The following is a 26696-nucleotide window of genomic DNA, read 5'->3' on the forward strand; positions in this document are numbered from 1 at the left end:
TGTGACAGAATTTATGACCTGACTAGGTATATATTTTATATATATGTAAAGATATTTCGAAGTTACATTTTTTACGGCTAAGTGTTAGAAGCTACAAGACAATAAAATCTAATTTAAAATAAGTATCTTGCGAGTCCGCACGGGTAGGTACCACCACCCCGCCTATTTCTGCCGTGAAGCAGTGATGCGTTTCGGTTTGAAGGGTGAGCAGCCGTTGTAAGTATACTGAGATCTTAGAACTTATATCTCAAGGTATTTACGTTGTAGATGTCTATGGGCTCCAGTAACCACTTAACACCAGGTGGGCTGTGAGCTCGTCCACCCATCTAAGCAATAAAAAAAAGACGGATTATAATGAATCACTTTCGTATTTTTTAATCCGTCTGTCTGTTACATTTTCACGCCTTAAGTCAATGAACTAACTGATTTTGACGATATTCGGGAAACTCTGGAAAATAATCAAGCCTTCCTTTCATCCTACTGCTAGGTATGGGTCTCCGCACATGCGATATAAATTATAGTTGACGCGGACGAACCTGGAAATGGAAAGCTAGTAAAATAAAGCTAACTCGGACAAAGAATTAGTCTAGCTATTCAAAGGGGGAACGCTGCCAGTATCTTCGGAACCTTGCCTAAGGGGACTCCTTTTAATAATATATTTTAGTTATTACATTACATTTTTTAAGGTTTTTATTTTTAGATTCATTGTTCTAGTATATATTTATTTATAAACAGATATTGTCAACTATCTAAGTTACTCGACATTAAACTTTTTATTGATGTTTTGATCGTACGTTAATATATTTTGAGTCCGAGATCTAAACTAAAACCTTTTAACCACGCCAACAAATATTCAAATTAATCTTGCTCATCTACGTCACTTTTATATGGTCGTATTTTTAATGCTACTTGGCACTATCATGTAGCAGTGACGTGTCGTTCCAGTCCGTGCCCAGAACCACGCATGCGCAGCGCTACCACCGGAAGCCGGAAGTTGTGGTGTTGCGGCGCACAATCTGGAGTTGGACGGCGGGAAATACTGAATCAAGTGCAGCCTGTACCCCGTGTTATATGTATGGCACTGTTAAAGATAAATGGGAACGTTTTCGTAGTATGATATCCAAAACCATAGAGTAATTTTAGTCTGGATTAATTGCCTGACAATACGCGCTTTTGTGTTTTGGTGCAGGAATTGGAATAATAATATTTGTGCTTACAATATCAGCATTTTGATAGTTCGTTGAAAATGTATTTACGTAATTATTTATGGCTTCGGTGAAGTACTAGGAAACGAAAGAAGCGTGGAAAATATGATAAAAATTTTGAGATGAGTGACAGACGTTATTACAACGCATCCACACTCTACAAAACTTGCATACGCCCCGTCATGCGTATGCAAGCGTAGTGTTCGCTCACGGGGCCCGCACCAAATTGAAGCCCCTTCAGGCTATTCAATTCTGATTCTACAGGATAGCCGTCGGAGCACCATGGTTCCTGAGGAACGTGGATCTCCACGATGACCTGGAGCTCGACTCTATCAGTAAGTATCTACAGTCGGCATCATTGCGCCACTTCGAGAAGGCGGCACGACATGAGAACCCTCTTGTCGTGGCCGCTAGAAACTACATACCCGATCCTGTAGACCGAATGGTGAATAGTCGACGTCGCCCAAAGCACGTCATTACGTATCCTCCCGATCCATTAACGGTGCTTTTTGGCACCACAAGCACCGATCACCGTCTTCGTCGCTTGTGACGAAGGGCTCGACGAGCGAATTGACCGATAGACGCAACCCACTGAGTTTCTCGCCGGATCTTCTCAGTGGGGCGCGTTTCCGATCCGGTGGTAGATTCTGCGAAGCACTGTTCTTGCTAGAGCCAGTGTCAGCATCACTCCGGCTTGAGCCCCGTGAGCTCACCTACTAGTTAAGGTTACGCTGAAAATTAGCCTCTCAAGGCTAGATTAGGTAGGGAAAAAAACCAACATAAATAACACAGCATAGATTTCGCCGATCATCTTGAGAGAAAGGTGAAGATCGCAATATGTCTATTCCAACCACTCACAACAGAATGCAATAGTTTATGGCTGAAGTTTGTAGGATAGTTGCATCAATCCGTGTGGTGTTTCAACATGACTCATTACCGATAATAATAACCTACTTTTAAACGCTCGGGATAAATAAAAATTAAAACTGTATTAATTAGCACTTAGACCACTGACAAAACACTTTAAAATTCTTAATTCATTTCTCCGCTTCGCTTTAGGTGATCCGTTCGCTGTTTCGTCTTGAAAACCAATTACTGACTGCTTTGTGCCATCTCTGCAACGCATTTCAAGTCGATACGACATCCCTAGAATTATCGAGAACATTCCACACAAGTCGAGTATTTTCGATGTGTTCTTCCGCTATCTGACAATAGATGGCGTTATACTCCTCGATCTTTCTCGGCGTTACGAGATTCCTTTGATATTCGTTTTGGCTATTCGGCGATAGATGGCGTTACTCTTACCGGCGTAACACTACGTACCCATTGGGATTTCTGAATAACTAATTGATTTGAAACTGTAATATTGATAGAAATTACCTTAAAGCTGTGTAAAAAGGTAATACGAATTTCGTACGTTTCAAGTTTAAAATTGTATTTGTGTGTAGACGTCTAGTCTTACGGGACACATGTCGAAACTTCCACACGGAAACTTCTCCGAACGGAGAGTAAAGCCTTGTTAGTCGTGTACCACATCCCGGGCCTACGGTTTTATGTCTTCATAATTTAATAAAAACAGTAATTTGTGGGCTTTTACCGTAATTATCATTAACGAACCGGAAAGTTAAGCGCCAAGCTGGAACTTTCTTGTTTAGATTAAAGATTCCGTTCGGATGTGTAGGCGTTACACTACATGGTTTGACAATTTTCAATGTAACTTTCAATTTTCTAATAATAACGTAAAAAGTCTTAAAACGAAAAGATTTATTTCATAGATTTGTTTTCATTGTCAAATAAGACAACTGACAACAAATAAGACAGAGTGTCATTACCCTAAAAACGTCAAAAACTTTATCCGAAGCGAATTATAAATTCACATAAAGCTGTATTGATTTTTATTACACAAAAAAGCATTCAATAGTCAAATAATGAACCGTTTTTTCTCGTCTTACAGCAAAAGATCTATCACGTCGATTTTGAGACGTCAATTCCATTTGTCAAATAGGCTCCACTCAGATGACGGCAAACAATCTGTACAAATTGGCAATCCGTTTTGTCTGAAGCCCGTTGAATGCGAGAATCATACGCTCAGGAAACACGACAATTTGAGACGTCAACGACTTTACGAGTTCGGCCTGTACGTTGCCGCTTGTTTACCGAAATACGTCCAGAAGGTGCAGATGCAATTCAACGATCAACTTGAAATACTCATTGTGCCCGACGGCCTGTTCCAAGTTCTGAGTTTCTTGCGCAATCACCAACACGCATGTTGCAACCAGTGTTCCTGCGTTACAGCTATAGACGTTCCGACGAGACAGTTTCGATTTGAAGTCGTATATTGCCTGCTCAGTATAAGGTTCGGCGAACGAATTCGTGTTAAAACCTACACAGATGAATTAACGCCGCTGCACTCCGCGTGCGAGTTGTGGCAAAGCTGCAACTGGTTCGAACGCGAGGTATACGATATGTTTGGTATTGTATTTACTCATCACCCGGATCTGAGAAGGATTTTAACTGACTACGGATTCGTCGGTCACCCCCTTCGAAAAGATTTTCCATTAATCGGCTACACTGAGGTTCGTTACGATGACGAGCTAAAGAAACTTGTATATGAGCCCGTCGAGTATGCTCAAGAGATGCGCCGCTATCAACTGGAGTCTCCTTGGAATTACATGAATAACTTCCATGAGGGATACAACAGTCCAAAGCCAATAGATAAAAAAAAGAAAAATTAAAATCTACTTTTGTAAGATCACAAGTACATAATAATTGTTTTTGAATATTTAAAGTCTAGATTACAATTTGATTGTTCACTACAGTCGAGCGACTAATTACTCTCAGATAGTAGAGCATCTGGCAATTATTCTCACATACTTATGTAAACCTTTCATTTCCGCTCAATCAACCAGATGACGGTCTTTTCAAACGACTCGATTAATAACTTAAGAAATTAGCGGAAAGTGCCTTAATTATTCCATCTTCATTCAATTAATTTGGTAGATTTGTAAGTCAGCCAAATTAGATTCGGATAGATCATTATAATGCAAAAAGGACTGCGATGTTCGTAAAGTAATTAATGTTGGTCAAAGATCAAAATTGTTATTGATATCAAGATTAATTACTGAAAAGGTACTAATTGGCGTCGTTTGATTTCTCGAGAGTTGATGAGAAGATTATTTAATTGTAATTACAATATTTGTGTACAATGGAATTTTAATACATTTTTTGGTAGTATTGTAAATTGGAATAACATTGTAAATTAATATCCTATATAATATATTTATGTCGAATCCTCTTTAACGCCAAGCCATTAATTACCATGAAGCGCAATTTAAATTTCGCCAATAAAATATTTAGGTTTGTGGAAAGAAATACAAGAATATTTTGTAGGTGACATCGGCTTCATATTATCTTCCCCATTATATGGACATCTGCGTATAAGAATAACGACAGAGCGATGGACTGAATGAACAATCTGCTTCAATCGTTGTTGGTGGAGACTGGCGCCTCAGTGTGTAGCGCGCCCTCGCCTCTGCCGTTCGTTTGTTCGCGCCGCGTGCTCCCTCCGGCCCTCTCAAACTTGCCGGGCTAAACAAAAACTTTTTCGAAAACCTAAAATACTTTTACTGCTATATTATATGAACAGTAATGACAAATGTGTTGCTGAGGAAGGTGAGTAACGAAAGAGTTCGGTATTTTTTTCAAAAGAAAAATAAAAGTTTTAATTTGTGTGTATTAGTGGTGGCAGGACCTCTTGTGAGTCAGCGCGGGTGGGTACCGCCACCCTGCCCATTTCTGCCGTGAAGCAGTAATGCGTTTCGGTTTGAAGGGCGGGGCAGCCGTTGTAACTATACTTGAGACCTTAGAATTTATATCTCAAGGTGGGTGGCGCATTTACGTTGTGGATGTCTATGGGTTCCAGTAACCACTTAACACCAGGTGGGCTGTGAGCTCGTCCACCCACCTAAGCAACAAAAAAAAAGTTGTGTTTTGACTTTGATATTGTTATTGCTGGTCTTCAGGTTAATAAGTTAGTGTATACAACAAACTTTCGACTAATCCTAATCTTACGATGGTATTTTCGGTGCTTACATTAATACTTCTACTTAACTATTGTGCTTTCAGGAGCACTGTTTATGTAGGTACAGCGATGATAATGATAACTGTTCAGATATATAATATGTACTTGTCCTTAGATTGCGCAATTTGATAGCGTAAACTTTCCAACAACATCTTAAGAAGCTTTCGCAATTCAGCTGATTTTAGGTCCGGTATAGAAGTAGCGTTTTGTTAATAGGGCATAAACGGTGCGGCTTCTCGATAAAATTCATTCATTGCTCGCTTGGGTCATAGATAACGCGACAAGCGAGTATTATGACTTCAGTATTATTTATTTTTTGAATTTTTATAATAACTAGAGGTCCCGCAGTAGTCGAAATTCGACTATAATTCATTGGAATTGTAAGTTTGTACACTATTATAATTGTATTTTATACTTCTATAATCACAAATTTCGCCAAAGCTACACTATAAAAAATATTAATAAAGACAAACAATATTTAATCTATTCTCAATTTGACCACAGACGTCAAGAACAAAAGTTTGACAATAAATATTATGCATGCGTGTGTGCGTCAAATACATGGTATGTAGTGTGTGTAATGTTTTCTTTATTGATTTAATGTATCTTTTATGCATTATTTAAAAAAAAAAAATTGCATTGTGCACTTCTTCTCTATATTCTCTATAAGTGTGGAAAATTTCATACTCCTCCGTCCGCGCAATTTTCGTAAAAAGGTATATAAAGTTTTTGCTTCACGTATTAATATATAGATTATAGCGATATAAGTTAGTTTAAAAGTACCATTAATGTAAATGTCATTATGAAATCTAAGACTGTCTGATTTGCGGGTGCAAAAATTGTAGTTTACGACTTTTTTTTATTAGAAGGGTGAACGAACTCACAGTCCACATGGTGTTAAGTGACTGCCAGAGCCCACAGACACCACATAGGAATGCTATCATCCACCCTGAGACATGAAGTCTAAGCTACAACTGTATGATATAATCAATGTCCCTTCCCTCAAGCCGGAACGCATTACGGAATGTTTCATGGTATAAATAGGCAGAATGGTAGTAACTACCTACCTTTGCGGGCTCTCAACTCAAGATTACAATAATTACGCAGGTTATAATTTTTCTATCATCCAATCATTTGTCAACACGTGATAAGTATGTAGCATTAGCCATCATAGAAAAGAAGATACTTGACAGATGGCTGAATCTTGCCAACGATAAGCATAAAATATTCGGGCAACAATATTTGGACTGTTGGTCTACCAGAAGATCTTCCATTTGACGTTATCGCCCTAAAGTGGTACGTATTTCATTTAAAAAACATATTTGAGGAGCCGGGAAGATAAAATTGAGACTTAGGCCGTACTTCTCAAGGTCGATGGTTGATACACCCTATGATGCCTAAGGGTGGTGCTAACAATTGACACTAGGTTGAACATGCTCAACAGCTTGTCACAGTTTCTCAGTTTCTATTCTATGGAGCTTAATCCCTATTGTATAGCGGGTAGTAGGGAAGTAGACCGGGTTCCTGCCAATACTTGCCCACGCAGTAGCTACGGGTCTCCCGGTTGAACGTGGCCTCGTTTACCCATATACATCTGACGATGGGTCGGTAGTTAGTGTCCCCGGTGAATCGTGAGTTCGATTCAGGCATCGGGCGTGCGATGAACAGGTTTGTTTGCTCTATGCTTAGGTGTTTAATATCTATATAATTATGTGTAAATAAAAACCTTTATTATTTAAAACTCTTTAGTTTTTAAAAATGATTTTTCTTCAGTATCATAGAATGAAGGCTGTGATTGAGTAAAAAGAGAGCTCTGTTTTGTATAGTTTATTAATACTGTTTACTTTTTTATATTAGTTTTAAAAGAGATTAACGGCTTTAAATGTTGTTTTCTTATTATACATATAACAGAAAACGCAGCTAAGCCTTTTATTGTTAATTCATTCTGAAGTGCCTAATATCATTATATAATAATATTTTATGTACATGCATATTTAAATCAGTCTCTGGTTTCCGTAGTACAGGGAATCCTAGTTTGAGGCCAGTTTACCGAGTGTGACTTGCTGTGAAAATATATCAATGTTGTGGTCTTTGTAAAATGTGAAATCGAAGCCGACGCGTGTTCGAATTTCGTGCTTTATCTAACAACTGTTCAAATATTTGTATCCGGCGCAGAAAGTTTTCGAACGGAAGCCAGAAATATCAGACGCTAATTGTTTTTAAGTTTCCCGCAGTACATCAACAATCCACTAATTGAATTCTATTAGTGCTATCGCCCCTGGACATTACCGGTTATCAACCTAAATTTGTCAATTAATCATCCGATAGCAATCAAGATTGTGAACGAAACTTTTTCACGGTCCAAAGTTGAAGTTACAGACGTGAATGTGATTTCATTCTGAACCACTTCAAGGAGTACACAAGTAACCATTACAAATCATGATATAGATCAGCTTTTAAATTTTATTTTTTGTTACAAATGTTTTACTACCACGAACTACCCACACATTTGGATATGGATACTATTAAAGTAACCTAAAATTGAAAGAAATTGTGATCTAGTTCTTTGGAGTTTTATTTGTACTTTGAAATTTATTTTATGGATTTAGATTTGCATCTAGCATCGAAAGGAATACGTTTGTGTATGATACTTATATAATTTTTATTCTTTTACGATTCGTAGTACAAAATTTTTAGAGCCAACTAAAAATTGTGACTTTCTATAAACAGAGTGACTTACTTACCTTTAGCATTTCTAATTTATTTTTCATTTACCGGAGCCCACCGGAGTTTTGAAAACCTTAGGTACATTTCTATTATATGTACCTACATACCTAACTACATAATATGTACATACATAACTTACTAAGAATGTAAAATATATACATCTAAGTATATACATATAATAATTATTTACATAAATGCGACCGCATAAAAACGATTTCCAATTTTAGTGTAATGATATAGTTTATGGTAATATGGTTTGAATTACATTACATTGCTTCCTCCATAATTGTCTACTTGTAAAACCGAAGTCAGTGTACTCAGTATAAACATTAGGCATGGACTGAGTTTAGCGGCCGGTGCGAAGTTTCCGGCGTTCACAAAGTTTGTTAACACAGCCAACTTAGACTGTAGTCTAAAACAGATCGCTCAAGACAATGCACATCAAAGAGATCCTTGTAAAGTAGCTTCAGTTATTAATATAGATCTTATGATATTACAAATCCTAAAGTTGGTGGTCAATTTGAGGAGTTAACCAAGAGAGAGTATATATTTTGATAGTTTTCATTTATTTAAATTTACAGACTTTTTAATTTGATCTATTTAAAAAAAAAATCGGTGTTATTCATCACATATAATCGTTTATTATTTACTACCATATATTTCATCATTTATTAACTTCTAAGTTTTCTGACTAAGACTGACTGCTTCGATCCAGAAACAGGGAGGATATTGGTACCTGCCGATTCCGTCTCGCAACATGCCTTGTCAACGTTTTCTGCGTGACAGAAATTCAATGCGTAAACACAAAATCGTTACACTTAATTACCTTCTATTTTTTGTAGAAAGGATAGACTCTTTTTTTTAAATCAGAACTAATTATCGTCATAAAGCAAGACGTGAGCAGCAGCAATGTGCGGGACATGAGCCTTCCCCCCAAGGTTCGCTACAATATGCGATCCTGAGTTGTCTTCATACACCGACCTTTCTGTGACCTTCACCAGGTGGTCATTGCAGTCCAATCGAACACCCGACACACGGCTCAGTAATTAGGAATGCTAACTACACCACCGAGTCAGCGTGATCGATAAATTTGATTTAAATAATATTACGACATATTGTGATCATCACCTAATATTGCAAGTATTTCCAAAACGGTTATTAATCCAAATTTGACTTTTATGTATTTACTTAAAACTAACAATTTATAATATTCGGCCTAGGAAAATGTTCAATATTTCCACGGCGTTCACATTCATTTGTTTCATTGTAAGCTTTAAAGGTCAATGTTTACATACGGCCATTTTGAAATGTTGTGGCCCGACAATGTTTGCTTTATTTTGATTTAAAATGTATAATAATTTTGCCACTTCATTTGTTTTGTGTAACTACTAAGCCTTTAATGTTTTAATATTGATTTAAGCCTTGTTTCTTAAAAGGCTTTGTGAAAGTGAATTACAATGTCTGCTTGGAGTCCTCACAGAGTATTTCACTACCTCGCCTCGCACTATGGAGGACCTACTGCACCAACTGTCGAAACTGTGCGTCATATAATTTGTGGATTTGACGACCTAGTAGCGATAACTAAGATGTCTATAGATTCTTGTGTCCAAATGCTGTTACAGGATTTATGCAGGCGGTATTTGGAGATAAGGAGTAGAGGACACCATTTTATCTGAAATTATGGTTTTTTTCTTCAGTCTCAAAACTCTCAGATAGGTTTTTTTTATTGCTTAGATTGGTGGATGAGCTCATAGCCCACCTGGTGTTAAGTGGTTACTGGAGCCCATAGACATCTACGACGTAAATGTGCCACCCACTTTGAGATATAAGTTCTAAGGTTCAAGTATAGTTTCAACGGGTGGAGCAGCCACCCTTTAAACCGAAATTACTGCATTACTGCGTCACGGCAGAAATAGGCAGGGTGATGGTACCTACCCGCGCGGACTCACAAGAGGTCCTACCATCAGTTGCCTCGAGTACTTCATGGTTAAATAAAATATATTAGGTTGGCAAAAAGGCATAATATCTTCAGCCCTCCATGAAAACAAGGGTCATATTAACAGTTAATAGTAAAAATATGTATTTTTTTGTTTTATTTTTAGCTAATTTGGGCTTACGAGTTGACGATCCACGTGACGTGACCCGTCGTTACCGGAGACCATGCACATCAAACATGAAACTGCTGCCACCTGTGTCTGTAGTCTCAATTACATGAGCACAGCGGCTTACTTCCTAAATCCCTTACTTCCTAAGCCCCTGTGTATGATTACATCGTGACAGAAATAGGTCAGATATAATCCATCCGTATGGACTTGCAACTCTTTATTTATAACCATAGCAGGCAGTTCAATCTAGTGTCCATTGGTTGATGAGTGATTAAGTCGCTTATGGGTATCAATGATAGCAGTTACTGACCAATTCTCTTGTCGTTCCGAATATTTAAGATGGTGTCACGAATAAAGGAGGTAGTTAGGAAACTAGGTGAGACTACAGACACGGCTGCTACATCATCATACTAGTTATTGCTGTTGTATTCCGTTATCTTCTCAAATTTATTCCTAATTCGCGGATATTTTTTCGGCTAAGGCTACCATAAGTCCGTATAGTTGATCATCATAATCTTAAGCCTTACAGCCCAGGGTGGGCCTTAGCCTGGTCCAGTATGTCTCTCCAGACTGCTCTGTTCAGGGCTTTCTCCTTCCAGTTCCTGACACCGATAACTTTGAGATCGCTATATCGATCGGTATAGTTGATCGCTATCTCATTTAATTTTCTCGCGAAACCTTCATTTGTTCTGGTCTTAAGGGGGTGGTATATACGTATTAAAATAGTGCTTAAACGGAGAATAACATTATTTTGTCTATGGGCTTTGATAACCACTCAAAACTAGATAAACCATTAGCTAATTTTCCTGTCAATGGCAAAGGAGACTCTAAAGAGTCTTAACTCCAGAATGTTTTCATTTTTATTTTCAAAGACTCTGTTGCAAAGATTCTTTTACTTATTGGGAATTCTCATCATAATAAGCAGGAGTATTTCTTTATCAGTACAAACGTGACAGACGCCCATCGTAATAACAATAAAAGCTGTATCTGCTCTGACAGTATGTTTTTCTCGAACATTATTACGTTTACGGAAGAGTAGTTACCGGTGCGCAATCACATCCGCACTCGCTTGAACGATTCCAGGGCAAGTGCCACAGCTTCAGTACGAGTATGTGGGAGTACGAGGGTATGGCTAGAATCTGTTTTTTTTTAATTTCTAACATGGGTGGACGAGCTTACGGCCCAGCTGAAGTTAAGTTGTCACCGAAGCTTATATACATCGATCACGTTAATTGAGATATGAATTTTAAGTCTCCGTTTTATAGTGGTCTGTGCCACCTTATCAACCGAAAAGCATTACTGCTTCACGGCTGTTACAGGTACGGTGATGGTACTTACCGGTGCGGGCTCACAAGACGCCCTACCATAAGTAATCACGCAAATTATAATTTTGGCGAATTCGATTTTTGTGCACAAAGCTATTTCTTCACCGTGGAAGTCATCCTTTAACATGAACTTTTTTTTTATTGCTTTAATGTGTGGACGAGCTCACAGCCCACCTGCTGTTAAGTGGTATCTGGAGTCCATAGACATCTAAGATTTATCGTTATTATTGAAGGACAATGAACAAAGACATTTTTTTCCTGACTAATAAATTAGATTTGTCTAGCTTCGAAAATAAAACTGTTGTGCAAACAAGTCGAGAGAGAAGTTACATAAAATTAGAAAACTTCAAGCTACGAAATAAGTTACAAAAGTAGTTTGAGAACATTATAAATAATAATATGTTTTTTATTACTTTTGGAGACAGACGAGCATTCCACCCACCCAGTGGGCAGTAGTCACTGCCACATTGTCATAGACATCAGAAATGCCTACAAAATTACTTATCGCATCAAAGTATTTTTACCAAGAAAAAGATTATTTATTTTATTTATTTATGTACACACAAAAAAGAAGACATAGTACAGAGTAATAAGAAAATTATGTACAAAAACACTGCTTATTTCTTTAAGAAATCTCTTCTAGCAGACCTGCGAGAGGATTATGAGAATAATAATGAAAAGTGATACGATACGATATTATATTGAGATAAAATATTTTGAAAGCGAATGTACATGATCTCTTCTTAAAAACAAATATTGCTTGATTGTTTTGTAGTATGTTGTGGATTATATAATGTATTTTATTTGATATGCTTTACTTATCTATATATTTTGTATGTACATCTTTAAATCTATGTATTTATTTTGGTAATTTTATTATAACCTAGTGTTTATTTTAACTCATGTCTACTATAATTCTTTGAATTATCGCCATGTATTAACTTTATCACAGCTACGCACTTCTTGAATCTTTCATTTCATCAACGAGGGTTAACTGGAAGAGAATGCCTGCATGGCGTTAAGTTCGCCTTTGTACGATGTTATTGTGCAATAAAGAATTTTCAATCAATTCAATCAATACGTGGATAGCTTCATTTAACCTTTCATAGTAGTGTAGGTTAAGAGATCAATCGTCAAATCCAACTCGGATTTGCAGCTTTCGGAAAACTATGCACAATCTTCAGATCACAAATACCAGAGTCTCTTAAGACGAAAGTCTTTGAGCAGCGTGTGTTGCCAGTGACGACACATATACCATAGCACTGATACGTGATCGCTCAAAACGGGCCTTATCAGAACAGGCCAACACCCAAAGAGCAATGATGAGGACTATGCAAAGAGTTTCTGTACGGAATGAGAAAATTCGCAGGAAAATCATCGTAGCCGACATTGCCCAAAGGATAGGCGCGTTAAAGTGGCAGTGAGCAGAGCAAATTGCTCGTAGAATAAATTGCCGCTGGGGCCGAAAAGTTGTCGAGTGGTGACCGCATGCCCGAAGACGTAACGTGAGTAGGCCTCTCACAAAATAGATCGACGACCTCTTTAAGTTCACGGGGATCCGCTGGATGCAGGCAGCGCAGGTCTAGCATTTGTGGCGAGGCTTAGGGGAGGCCTATGTCCAGCAGTGGACGTGTGTGGGCTGAAAGATAAACAGAAGAATAAGAAAGATAAGATAAGAACAGAATAACAAGATATGAAGAATAGCGTAGTATTTTTTTTTTCTTTTTATTGGCAAAAATAGCACCTGATTTCGCTGTCACAATAACCACTAAACAAATAAGCTGAACTCATAACTTCAAATCATTATTGAATGATCACGTAAGGGACAAAAATGACTACCTGCTTACAGCCTCTGTAACCCTTATTTGCAACATCGCCGCGTGTTATCGATAGTATAATGGGGAATATTTGCCGCTTTATAGAAATTACCTATGGAACCATATTGTACTTGACTTTTATGTTAACGAAACCACACATAATATTCTTTTGAATGAGGCTTCACATGAACTTTTTAGTTTCATGAATGCCAAATTCATTGAATGATATATTCTTTAAGTATTCATTAAATAATTGCCCTAGAAATAAGAATTTTCCAAACTATACTTATCCCGGCTGATAAAGTATTTACTTTGTAAAGCTTTATTTTGTTTTATTATGACGTCATCAAAAAGCAACACCCATTGCGCTAAGATGTGAGAGCCAATAATAAACCCATTAAATACAAGACGTTTTCATCAATTAGTTGGGAGTGAGACTTATATATCTCATTAAATGTATCTATTTCGATCTCTTGAAGACTCATAAGGCTATCGCTAACTTTTTCGTAGAGACTACATATTTTTAATTAGAAGTTTGCAATAACAGAGTAAGTATGTAGTAACAAAGATTTAGATTTTTCTTTGTTTGCAGATTCTGATGGATCCCTTTGGTTATACATAAAGCGGGCACAAGTGTTTGAGTGTCCGCGTGACTGGAAATATGCAACAGCCATGGTCGATATATTTACTAGCAATTTTCATGTTAGGACTGGATTCGAAACTCGTCGGTTAGTTTTGTGCTTAACTTCAGTTTCTTAGCCTGCAATCAGTTCAGTAGTTTAGTTTTATTCACTACAACAAAAATATATTCTTCCAGTATTATGTAAGCCGAATTTTTAATTTATCAATAACTATAAATTGATAAACAATTTGTTTATTTAGGTCAAGCATTTCAACCGGAATTTGCTGAGCCATTGATGAATATAACGATACCAGTAGGACGAGATGCTACATTCAGATGCCTTGTACAGAACCTTGGAGGATACAGGGTACGTTTAAAATAATACAAAATGCTTTGTGAAATTCAACAAAAATTTATTAAGATACTTTTTAGGTAGGCTGGGTTAAAGCTGATACAAAGGCCATTCAAGCGATACATGTTCATGTCATAACCAACAACCATAGAGTCGCTGTGTCCCACAACGGGCCAACTGTTTGGAATCTACACATCCGTAGCGTTCAAGAAGAAGATAGAGGCCAATATATGTGTCAAATTAATACAGACCCAATGAAAAGCCAGGTACTCAATACTTCTGATTTGTCTATAAGGAAAATTTTCTAAACAAATTCAATTAATAAGAATCTGCCTAAAGCTCATGAGAAAATTGATTCTTGTTCGTTGTATTCCTGATTTTTTATGTGAGATATTTTTTTGCTCCTGTAATATCCTCGCAGGCGAACTTGTCTGTACAGAAACTCTCTCGTCATTATTTCGGGTACAAACATTTTTCTGCTCTTAAATAAAATCTTATCTCTCGGTCCCCAAGAGTCAGTCGGAGAAAATAGTTTCCAAATCATTTTCTTGCGATAGTAAACCATTAATTGCGTTGAAATTCCTACGACTAAAATAAAAATATATATGCCCATAACAACGTAAAATAAAAAATGATTAACTGATGTTTGTAATACTTTAGAATTTAAGGACATGACGTGTTCTTTGACTTCTAAATGAATGCATTTAGAAAGCAATATGAATATTAATATAACCGGATTAATCAACTGCGTAAATTTCCAAAACCAATTCGACTTAATTCCAATCATAAAAATAATATCAACGGCATGAGATTTAAAACCATAAATCCAATAAATTGGCAACGAAAACAGTAAGCTGTTTGAAATTTGAATTACTTCCGTAGTATCTAGTAGAACTGTGGTTAAATCGACACAGTAAAATGGCCACGTCAATACACAAATCAACAACATGATTAAAAATGTAAACAGTCTACAATATCTTTGTGACCAAGTGAATTGATATATGAACTCTTTTATATAAAGAAACAGTAGCCATAAATTAGAAAATAAGCAGACAAAAATAGAAGAAAACCAGAAAAATCCCCAAATAGGTATCGCATCAAAATATGACATTATTTCTGATATTGATGCAAGAGGTGCAAAAAATATGCTGTCGCCTTCCTCTAATACTCTTTCTTCTTCACTGTGGTAATAAATCATAGTCTTAACCCCTCCAAAAACTATAAGCGAGAAAATCGAACAAATAAAGACAGAAAATAAAGAAGCTACAACCGCAGTTATCGTGGCGGGACTTCGAAATGAAACGTCCTTTGATAAAAATACCATCATTCCATATCCAGTACCGACAGACAGAAAACCTCTAATTATTGAATTCATACATGAATGATAATAAAAACATCTGTAATTGAGATTGAATTTAGAAGTGTACCAAGTTCCACTAGTAGAAACTGAAACACAAAACAAAATGACTACGATTGAGCAGACATAGGTGATGGTAGTTTTGCAATAAAATTGAAATAGTTTCTCTCTTTTTAATGTTAAAATAAAGAAAATTACACCCAAAGTTAGGCTGAATGTGATACTTTTCCACTCATACATACAGCCAAACGACATTTTTGTATTTTTATCTCCAATTTCTTTGCTAAAGAATAAATAACTTGCCGTTTTGAAGCCACAATCTTCATCAAATAGAGACTGAGTTTCCAAGCAGTGCTGAAACACTGATACGTCCTTACGTTTCACCATGCATTTTGTAGTATTATAATCATCGCATGAAAACCACGGCGGAGGATCTGCCACAGCATAAAATGCGTACTCCAAATACCAAGTCGTCAAAACCATGAAATAAATAGTTTTCAGAATTACAAGATATATCATACCGTAACCAGCAATCCGAAAAATTGGAAAGAAATTCCACATTGAAATCACATTACCATTCATGTACTGCCCAATACATATTTCTGAATACACTAATGGCATTCCGATGAAAATCACAGAAATCGCATGGAGGAATGCATGAATATAAAATCCACTATGCGATATCTCCGCCGGACAGAACATCAGTGTTGTTTCGTTAAGCATCCATAGCCACACTATCAGCTTATAGTTTCCGTAAGAATTCCATCGACTTTGAATTTCTGGACAATAATTTCCAGCAAATTCGTTTTGAAACATATTTCGTAATGTTTTAGTTGAAAATCATGACCAACTAGTTATAAACTATCCACATTCAATTGAGGGAATAGAGCAATTGTCACTATTTACTACATTCATGTTAAATGACGACGGGAGACGAATTAGAATTAAGGGAAACGTACGAGTATATGTGAATTAAGCTGCACGCGAAGCAACCCCAACGCAGCGGGTGGTGATTCCTGTATGGTACACCTAACTTATTGTGTTGTTCTGTAATTTGTAGTTATTTTCAAACGTGATAAAGACTCGTGCTACTTTTTCAACATCGATGTAATTTTGATAAATATTTTCGTTGAATTTATTTTTATTTTTTTATTGCTTAGATGGGTAGACGAGCCACAGCCCACCTGGTGTTAAATGGTTACTGGAGCTCATAGACATCTACAACGTAAATGCGCCACCCACCTTGAGATATAAGTTCTAAGTTCTCAAGTATAGTTACAACGGCCCCATCCTTCATACACAAATGCATTACTGCTTCACGGCAGAAATAGGCAGGCCGGTGGTACCTACACGTGCAGACTCACAAGAGTCCTACCACCAGTAAAAGGTGTTGGTAATTCTCGTCTTAGTCTAAAATATTTATAACCATTCTAACCATTTGTTTCATTTTATCAGATAGGTTACTTGGATGTAGTTGTATCACCCGACTTCATAGCGGAAGAAACGTCAGGTGATATTATGGTGCCAGAAGGAGGTACTGCTAGGGTTTCTTGTCGTGCTCGAGGTATGCCAGAGCCACGAGTCATGTGGCGGAGGGAAGATGGGGCTGATATCGTTTTGAGAGAGTCCAACGGCATCAAAACTAAAGGTAGGTAGATTTTTATTCTTTATTATTTCCTAAAACCTTAAAGTCACGGTCATTTTCGTTTCTTATCTCTGTAGTATAACATCATATCAGTATTATTAGACACTTCCTAGGTTTGGGGGAGTCGTAGATATATTCAAAACTACTTTCATTGCTCAATCTAACGTTTATTATATCCTTTTTAGTATTCCAAACAGATATTTGTCTTTTAGTTTGATATGAGTCCTTATCGGACACCAGGAATGTCGGGGAAACAAACTGCTTAGCCTTGATACTGTATGGAAAAATTGTTCTACAAATTATGATGCTCGTTATCACACCATTAACCTGTGAATGAATAAAACCTTAGTGGCCTTTGAGTACGATAAGTACCTGAAATTTGAAGGTAAAAATTAGAAGTGCGAGATTAAACCAGAAAAATAGTTTGAATCTGTCAATAATTTATAGATGCAATAGACCTCAAATGATTTTATTCCACTCTAAAATGTTGCTGGAATAATGATTTATATGAACTTATTCTCCCTAGTCGCTGTTTATGAAGAAGAAGTACTAACTTTAAACAAAATATCTCGATCAGACATGGGTGCATATTTGTGCATAGCGAGCAACGGCGTCCCGCCTTCTGTGAGCAAGAGAATCATCATTAAAGTTCATTGTAAGTAAACACAATACCAGGAATGATGTGGGCACTCAGCCCTTTTCGTTATTGCTTTAGACGGGCAGACAAATTAACGGACGTGCGACCTATCTGGTCACGAAGACATGAGGGTTGATACCACCACCCATCTTGAGACATGAAATCGCGTGATCGAAGTCTGTATTTTTTCACTCAGCCCTCTAATCAAAAGAACTAAGAAAGATGCGCGTATCCGCATCGGGGAACGCTTCTGCCCATTCTCTAGAATGAAAATCGAATCAAAAAGATACGCTTATACGACCACAGTGTCGTGTTACATAATAAAATAAGTGTTATTTAATTTTACGTGTTATTTAATTAGTAACGAAAAACTTTTTCGATTCGGTTTAGCTGGAAAATATTTAACGGCAACTTTCATTTCGACAATGAAATAGGTCTGCGGCAAATTCGTGGTAATTGTTGTTTATCTCGGCAACTTTCGGAGGTTTCTTGTTATTAATGGTGTTCTCTAATGTCAGCGAGTAGTAGCTTTTAATTATTTCTGGCTGTAAGAGACTGTTTGCGTCTTAGCGTCAACCGAAGCGGACATTTTGCTTTTATGCAAGATTTAACTTTAATATTATTAGGCTAATTTGAGGAACAAAGTTACGCTTACAGAATTTTCACTTTTTGATGCTATTAATAAAATGAAGATAACGAGTCAGGAACTTCAGTGAGTCTTTGTTTTTAAAGTCTTGGCTTCGAAAAGTGATTTCAGTTTCGAGCATAAGCAAACATTAGATATTATCAAGATTAAACAAGACAAATATATAGGGAGAACTGTCAGGCCCTCTTTGGCACTCGGGCAGTTGTTAGCAAATTTTACCTCTACCGGCTGAGCCCGAACTCACCTACCCGTCCTAGTAAAACTGAAAAAGCCTTCGAACCACCATTAATCCTTCCATCAAAATAAAAATACAAAATGAGAACATAATAAATCATAATAACGTCTGTTTACGAACGCTAAAATTACCGGAAACTTTAATTTTTGAGAAATTGTTTTTTATTTTATGTTCGACAAAAAAATTACAATTGACCAGTAATTTCATTGTTGCAGATCATCCCGTAATTCAAGTTCCAAATCAGCTGATCGGAGCACCTCTAGGCACCGATACTACCCTTGAATGCTACGTCGAGTCGTCACCGAAATCTATAAACTATTGGGTCCGAGATTCCAGTGAGTATACATTTAAAATTCTCAATGGCATTCCTTCTAATTTTGTTGCTAATTATTTTATTCTATAAAAAGTTAAACGAGCATAGTTCCTAATTATAGTTCTCTAATTGTGGTAGAATTATTGAACTCCTAACCTACAAATAGTTACGAAATATTTAAATTCAAATAGCAAACCGTACTATTAATTAATTTCATCTTTATTTTTCCTGTTGATACTTAATGTTGTTGATCACAATAGTGGAGCGAACTGATAAAATTATTATATCATAATCGGTCCTTGATGTCTTTTAAAAGTTAATTGGAGGACTTGAAGTGGATGAAAGTTAAGTTAAGAAAATTTCGTTATATTCATACCAAGCTAATGAAAGACTGTTAAAAATTATTTTTTTTATCTTTATCTTCTAAGCGTTTCCGTGACATTCAATCAAGTGTGACGAAACTCTAAGGAAGGCCCTGCCTATTTCTGCCGTGAAGCAGTAATGCGTTTCGGTTTGAAGGGTAGGGCAGTCGTTGTAACTATACTGAGATCTTAGAACTATATATATATAGAATATCTCAAGGTGGGTGGCGCATTTACGTTGTAAATGTCTATAGGCTCCAGTAACCACTTAACACCAGGTGGGCTGTGAGCTCATCATTCAATTAAAAAAAGGTTTCTGACATACTCGTAGAACTATATACGGAAAAAAGGTGGCACATGATTAGTTTCAAGAAATTTATGTTTTTATACAAAAAGTAATAGTCATCACGGTGAGTTTCATTAGTAATACATACACCTCAGATTCTTTGGTGAGGTGTTTATCGTTGTACTCTTAAAAAAATGGTTAAATTGATATTTTTTTAAAATGTAGGTTTTCAGTTGGATATCTGAATAGTTTACATTAAAATTTGGGGTCGGTATTCCGTAAGTGACATTGCAATTTGCTTCTAGGTTTTTATTTTATTTACAAAAAAGAAAACATCTGCCGGGTCCGCTAATTTTTTTAAACACTTTATATATAACTAGGATAGGACCTTAAAGAACGAGGCATTTTGTGAAAATGCATCTACAAATAACTCATCTATAAATAGCTGTAGATAGATAATATTATAGATATATGTAGTAAGAAGTCTAAAAATCTAAGTCAAATTAAAAAAAAAATAGGCAGGGAGCCTACACCCGGGCAGAGCGGGTTGGCCCGATCCGCGCCCCGTAAGGGGTCGTATGGACCCGACAGCAATAGATATAACAGAATGTAAAAAATACCGTTAAAATTTATAAATTTGTTTGAGTGTTCACAATTTGTTCCTTGTTTATATATTATGTTATAGCTTGGTACAGTTGTTGATGATACGACGATGTGCTTTTGGGTTTTAAAGGAATGGTCGTTACACAAAGCAAAGTTCGACATCGTGTCTCAAAGTTAATGGTCACAAACAAGTTCTGATGTCTAGGGACTCCGGTAACCAATGAAGACAGGGCCGGCCGCAAGCTCATTTATGTTAAAGTTTGAGTGTATATATGTCCTAATGAATTCTAGTGTATCTATGACTTTTATTGTCTAGCTCTCTCTGGTACGCTCTGCTAATAAAGATGGTGCCCAATTTATAATGTTAATCATTTTAAATCCTCAAAAGTTTACTCATCTACGCAATAAACATGATTTATTGCCTTATGTCTTTGCAGTTAGATGATATGGTCTACCTGATGGTGAGTGGTCGCTCACGGACGTCAGCAAAACTAGGATCACAGCAAAGCCGCTATCTGCCGTTAAAATTCGAATCTCACTATAACTTCATTACTTAAACTGATCGGATTAATATGGCTCATCAATTATGTATGTAATGAGACAAACTAGTACCTACCTAAGATATAATGCAAGTCATGCCCAGTAGATACTGATTAGTTTACGATCCCTTAGGGACAACCCCGGTCACCATGACTACGACCTCTGCACCATTGAATTTAATCTCTCCCGCAGCAGTAATTTAAGCTAGTGGCTCTTAAGAAAAGTGGTCAATTAACTAAAGAACTTTGAATAGGAAATCAGGTGGATTAGTTATATTTTTTTTTTTCGATTTAAATATCGGACCGTTAATAACATATCCTATTTCCCTTTTCAACATTGTACCCAAAGGGGATCCAATATCCAGCTTTTGAGCGTTTTTTTTTTCCAAATAAAGTAAAAAATTAACGAATACGCCATACAAATTTGTTTGCCAAATAAATTACCAACCACAATAATAATCTTAGCATCGTTAATGAAAAATGTTTAAAACTTACCTATGAAAAACAAGATATTATTACGAAATAATCATAATCAAATTAATAGATTCCTTCCTACTTTCTGCTTTTGAAGATAGGCTTCAAGTGTCTACAGTTTTATTGCGCTTATGTCTACACATCTACCATTTATCTGTCGTTAGCTCTTTAGTACCCAGCCCTCAATTTGTTATGTACTACTGCTGACGGCGAATAGCGGAAATCGATTCATTTATTTTTCATGATGGCTACACGAACTCACTGCCCGCCTGGTGTGTACTCGGTTACCCGAGTACATCGACATGAACCCGTGAATATTGCCACCCACCTCGAAACATGAGGTCTGAGTCTCAATTGTATTGTATAATGGCTGTCTCACACCTCAAAGCGGGTCAAACACTATTCCGCTGAATTCCGCAGAAATAGGCAGGCTGGTGGTACCAGTGAGGGCTTATGACTAAAAATTCCTGTTGGTGATACATTGATGCATAGTGGACCGATATAATACCCACAGAATTTATCCCATTCTCCGATGAATTCTCATTAGGTGACGCCTTTAAGACGTCTACGTGAATAAAAGGTTTCTACTAGTGTATGCTATAAAAGTACGAGGGCGTTTTATTAATTTATATTTAGTCTTGCAATAAATACTGTTACTGCGAATAACTTTTATTACTTTTACAGTGTGTTATATATATACATGTAATATATAAAACAATTTAAAGTATAAAAAGCTTATTCGAAGTGGTCTCCATTGGCTGCAATACAGTCCTTTAAACGTTGAGGCCAGTTATCAATAGAAGCACGCACTCTTTCCATCGGAAAAATTTTCACTGCTAATCGTACGGATTGTTTTAGGGACTCCAAATTATCATGGCGTTTAGAGCAAGCCGTACTCCCTAAAACTGACCATAAATCATAATCCAGCGGATTAAGATCGGGACTAGACGACGGCCAGCCTTAGGCTCTGATGAAGTCCGAAATGTTCGTTTCCAACCAAGACTGCGTAGACTGAGCTATGACCTGGCACCAAGTCTTGCTGGAAGGACCATTCTTGATTATTGAACATGGTTTTGTTAAGAGGCTTCACTACCTTCTCAAGAATGGTATTTTGATACACTTGTGCCGATGTTTTGATACCTTTTTCACAAAAGTATGGATCAGTCACTCCTTCATAGCTAATACCCCACCAAACCATCCCTGAAGTCGGATAGTGTCCACGTTGCACTCTGTCGACTAATTAGGAAGCTTCCTTAGAGCTTTGAGCATAAATACGGTCATTTTGTTTGTTAAAATGTTGCTCAATTGTAAAAAATTTCTCATCCGTAAACAACATTTTTCTACGACCTCCCTTTGCGTACCGCTTCAGTAGTTGTTTCGATTTTACCATCATATTCTCTTTTAAATTATCAGTTAAGAAATGACAAGTACGTCTCTTATAGGCTGCAAGTCCTAAGTCATCTTTTAAAATACGCGACATGGTTCTAGGTGCTATCTATCTTCATCTCCCGAGATAAAATCTTTTGCTTTCGGACAGGATTTCTTCGAATTCTTTCCCTTACTGCCCACCTTTGACTACCTTTTTCGTACGAACACTACGTGGACGGCCAGATCTTTTTCTGTCACAAACAGAAGAGGTCTCATTGCACCTATTAATAGCCCGGTACACAAACATTTTACTAATACCAAGCGTATGGAGAGTTTTAAAAATTGCATTTGGCTCCATACCTACTTTGTGTAATGCAATCACAGCGATTCGGTTCTCTTTATCACCCCACTCCATTTTAATATCGTAAAATATTGTACAATGTATTGACGCCAAAATGAGAAAACGCAATGAGCAATCATATAAAAATGACAGATTCCAAATTCAAATGTAATATTTTGTTTATTTTTAATTGTAACAGTATTTATTGTCAGACTAAGTATATGAGTTCCGGTAGCTGTTTGTTAGGCGGACCGTGAGCAAGTCTGCTCATCTTAAAATTAAAGCGATTAAAAAAAACATGAAACTTTCGTCCCGCCAGAAGAATATTATACTCTGCTGTAATTAGAATTTTTTGGCTCAAGCCCTGGGCGGGTGATGCTTGCGAGTAATGAGATATTAAGTTTTAATTTACGAGTGCGTGGGTTTTAAGTCCTTCGCTGAAGCTATTGTAAATTAAGACAATGCTTGTTAGTTCCAGTGGACGCGTTCACGACTCTTCACTGACTTCACATAATGCTTTTGTTGGAATAAAGTGAATCTAAGATTTTGATTCTTAAAAAGCTACTTTGTAATTCATATTAATAGCACATTGTACATATGCATACGCTTACATATAACATTAAGCTATATTATAATATAATTTTCTTAATGAGAAAAAATACGACATTAGCAACATATTATTTATTGGTTCTGATCGAATACTATGGACAAGTGGATAACGAGGATATTTGATTAAAACTCACGTAGACCTTTGTAATAATAATTGTGTTTAGAGTGTTATTTTTTTAATTATTATTTGAGGTCACGCGAATATGCTAGTGGAAAGTAAGGCTACCGTCGCTTCACCACCTCAATAGTACTGGGGTCACAGACAAGCCGCTGTCTACCGCTGAGAGTCAGTCACTGCCTTTTTCGTTCTAAAGGAACTAGATGTTTATAGAACTCAGAAAACATTGTGGGGGGAGTTAATTCTAGAGCAATATATCTAAGTAAGATATTTCTGTATAGCACAAAATTTTAATACTTTTTTTTGTTTGAATACATTCACTTGGGTAGTATTAGTATTGGATGTATTAATATGACTATATTATAAGATCAACAAATAAGGGTACAGATTAAGGTTGGTATAATTGTATAATAATTAGGAAATATTGACGACTAAAGGGGCGGATGAAAGACGATTGCATGCAGCAGAGATGCGAATGTTGCGATGGATGTGTGGAGTAACGAGAATGAATAGAATACGGAATGAATATGTTAGAGGAGCCACAGAGAGAAAAACAAAGAGCCACGAAGGGCTTTCAGGGACACGACCTTCAGCAATGAAGTATGCGACTAAGAAGAAGAGATATTACAGGAAGTCTAAAAGTGGCACTTGTGACAGAGAAGCTGAGAAGTGCGCGTTTGGGTTGGTATGGACATGTGATGAGACGAAATGAAAATGAGATTGGTAAGAGAGTGTTAATTATGTATGTGGAAGGATATAGAGGAAGAGCTAGACCTAAGAAGAAATGGATGGATTGCGTGAAAGACGATATGTGTAAGAGGGGAGTGAGCGAAGAAATGACATATGATAGAGGAGTATGGAAGGAGAAAACATGTTGCGCCGACTGGGAGAAGGGCAGGAGAATGATATGAATTAAGAAATATGTATTTCTTGGGATAGGGTTTTAAAGAGTAGCATTGCTTAGATATTATTATATACTATATACCTAGTCAGGTCATAAATTCTGTCACACGTTTAATGTAAAATAATTGAAACAAGTTTATTCATTATGTAACCATTCATATACCAAAATGAACTTAACAAAACATAGATTCTTATGACACTAAAGTTTATTCAAAATGACCTCCGTGATTTTGAATACAGGCCTTCAATCTGCGCGGCCAGTCGTCTATCGCAGCACGAACGAGGTCCATGTCAATATCGGCGGCTGCCTTAATCAAGGATGTCTTGAGTGACTCCAAATTGGGATGAGGCTTTGAGCACGCCTTTTCCTCCAAGTGTTGCCATATCTTGTAATCTAACAGATTCAAATCTGGACTGGAGGAGGGCCAGTCTTCGTGCCGGATGAAGTCGATTTCACGCGCCGCCAGCCAGTCTTGTGTGCTCTTCGCTCTATGAGCTGGCGCTGAATCTTGTTGGAATACCCAGTGCCTGTTATTGAACATGGTATGAGAAACAGGTTCCACAAGGTTCGTCAGGACTGTATTTTGATACACAACTGCATTCGTTTTTACACCTTTCTCACAAAAATGTACCTCTGTTAATCCCCAATAAGAAACTCCCAACCATACCATGAGCGAGGATGGAAAATGACCTCGTTGGACACGCGGAATACGGTTGCTCGCTTCTTCACTACTGTGTGCGTACACCTTATCATTTTGTTTGTTGTAGCTTTCTTCTACGGTAAAAATTTTTTCATCCGAAAAAAGAATTTCCCGATATTTTTTTCCCGCGTACCGCTTCAGCAAAGCGCGGCATCTCTTCAGTCTCAGGTCCATTAGACGAGCATTCAAACGATGTCCTGTTTTTCTTCGATATGCCCGAAGCCCTAAGTCTTCATTTAACACCCTTTTCACCGTGGTTCTGCTTAACCCCATCTGAAGAGCCAACAGTTTCTGCTTACGTTTGGGATTTCTTTGAATTCGCGCCTTCACAGCTTTTATCACTGCTGGAGTCCTAACAGACCGAGGGCGACCACTTCTTGACCTGTCATCTACACTAGAGCCTTCATTGTATCGTTTGATGGTATGATAAACGAATCTTTTGGTTATATTAAAATTTTTCAGTATGTTAAAAATTTTAATTGGCGCGTAACCGCAACGATGCAACGCAATAACTGCAACACGGTCTTCTTTAAGCGTCCACTCCATATTTAAAAATAAAAATTGGTAAAAAAACTTTTAAGTTAAACGGTTTTATTTTATGTGCACTGAAAACTACAAAATAAATAAATAGTTACTTACCTATCAACCTACGTAGGTCATCTCGGTCATTAATATCTCTGATGGTAGTGGTTGTCATAACATGAACCATGACAGCGGCCGAAAGGCAGTTCATGAAAGAACACTAACACCAGGGTTTGCTTGGTAGGTAAACTAAGCACACACTATAACAAGTAGGTATTTTGACCTTCTAGTTCAGAAATATTTTAGTACTAGGCAGAATAGCTTTTAGGCATATTAGACTAAAATAAAAACGTGGGGCCCATTATTATTTCTGTATTACTTTCTACTATACTAAGTGTGGATTGTATCGACTTATTATAATCGTTATCATCATCATCCTAGCGGCTTACCCCGGTCGCATCCGAAACCTCATAGCTCCGGAGTCCAGGGTCCGCTGAATCGACTTACTATAATCGTAACTGGAGGTTTTGACCATCAATAACCAGCCGTGGCGGCTTCACCAGCGAGCGCCGAGCTCATGATCTACCAAAGTATAAGATATGCTCTGCCATAGGTATGATTTCAGAGGGGCCCCACGTTTTTATTTTAGTCTAATATGCCTAAAAGCTATTCTGCCTAGTACTAAAATATTTCTGAACTAGAAGGTCAAAATACCTACTTGTTATAGTGTGTGCTTAGTTTACCTACCAAGCAAACCCTGGTGTTAGTGTTCTTTCATGAACTGCCTTTCGGCCGCTGTCATGG

At 37.1% G+C, this 26696-nt stretch overlaps 3 protein-coding genes across 3 annotated transcripts in view; 2 read left to right on the plus strand and 1 right to left on the minus strand.

Annotated features, from left to right (window-relative positions):
- Positions 1-3133: 3133 nt before the first annotated feature.
- LOC114251353 (NADH dehydrogenase [ubiquinone] iron-sulfur protein 3, mitochondrial) lies at positions 3134-3940 on the plus strand. The gene has a single exon (XM_089727463.1). The coding sequence runs from the start codon at positions 3134-3136 to the stop codon at positions 3938-3940; it is 807 nt and encodes a 268-aa protein (XP_089583589.1).
- Positions 3941-4713: 773 nt separating this feature from the next.
- LOC114251349 (lachesin) overlaps positions 4714-26696 on the plus strand; it is a 36642-nt gene continuing 14659 nt past the window's right edge. Inside the window, exons 1-7 of the mRNA XM_028185573.2 lie at positions 4714-4877; positions 13853-13988; positions 14143-14249; positions 14315-14500; positions 17047-17239; positions 17763-17891; positions 18970-19089. Coding sequence (XP_028041374.2) covers positions 13922-13988; positions 14143-14249; positions 14315-14500; positions 17047-17239; positions 17763-17891; positions 18970-19089 — 802 coding nt within the window. The 5' untranslated portion in view covers positions 4714-4877; positions 13853-13921. The remainder of the gene's footprint in view (positions 4878-13852; positions 13989-14142; positions 14250-14314; positions 14501-17046; positions 17240-17762; positions 17892-18969; positions 19090-26696) is intronic.
- Positions 14555-16757, minus strand: LOC114251350 (sodium-dependent noradrenaline transporter-like). The gene has a single exon (XM_089727635.1). The coding sequence runs from the start codon at positions 16405-16407 to the stop codon at positions 14575-14577; it is 1833 nt and encodes a 610-aa protein (XP_089583761.1). The 5' UTR covers positions 16408-16757; the 3' UTR covers positions 14555-14574.

The sequence above is a fragment of the Bombyx mandarina genome, chromosome 05, assembly GCF_030267445.1.
Source record: "Bombyx mandarina strain Sakado chromosome 05, ASM3026744v2".
NCBI lineage: Eukaryota > Metazoa > Arthropoda > Insecta > Lepidoptera > Bombycidae > Bombyx > Bombyx mandarina.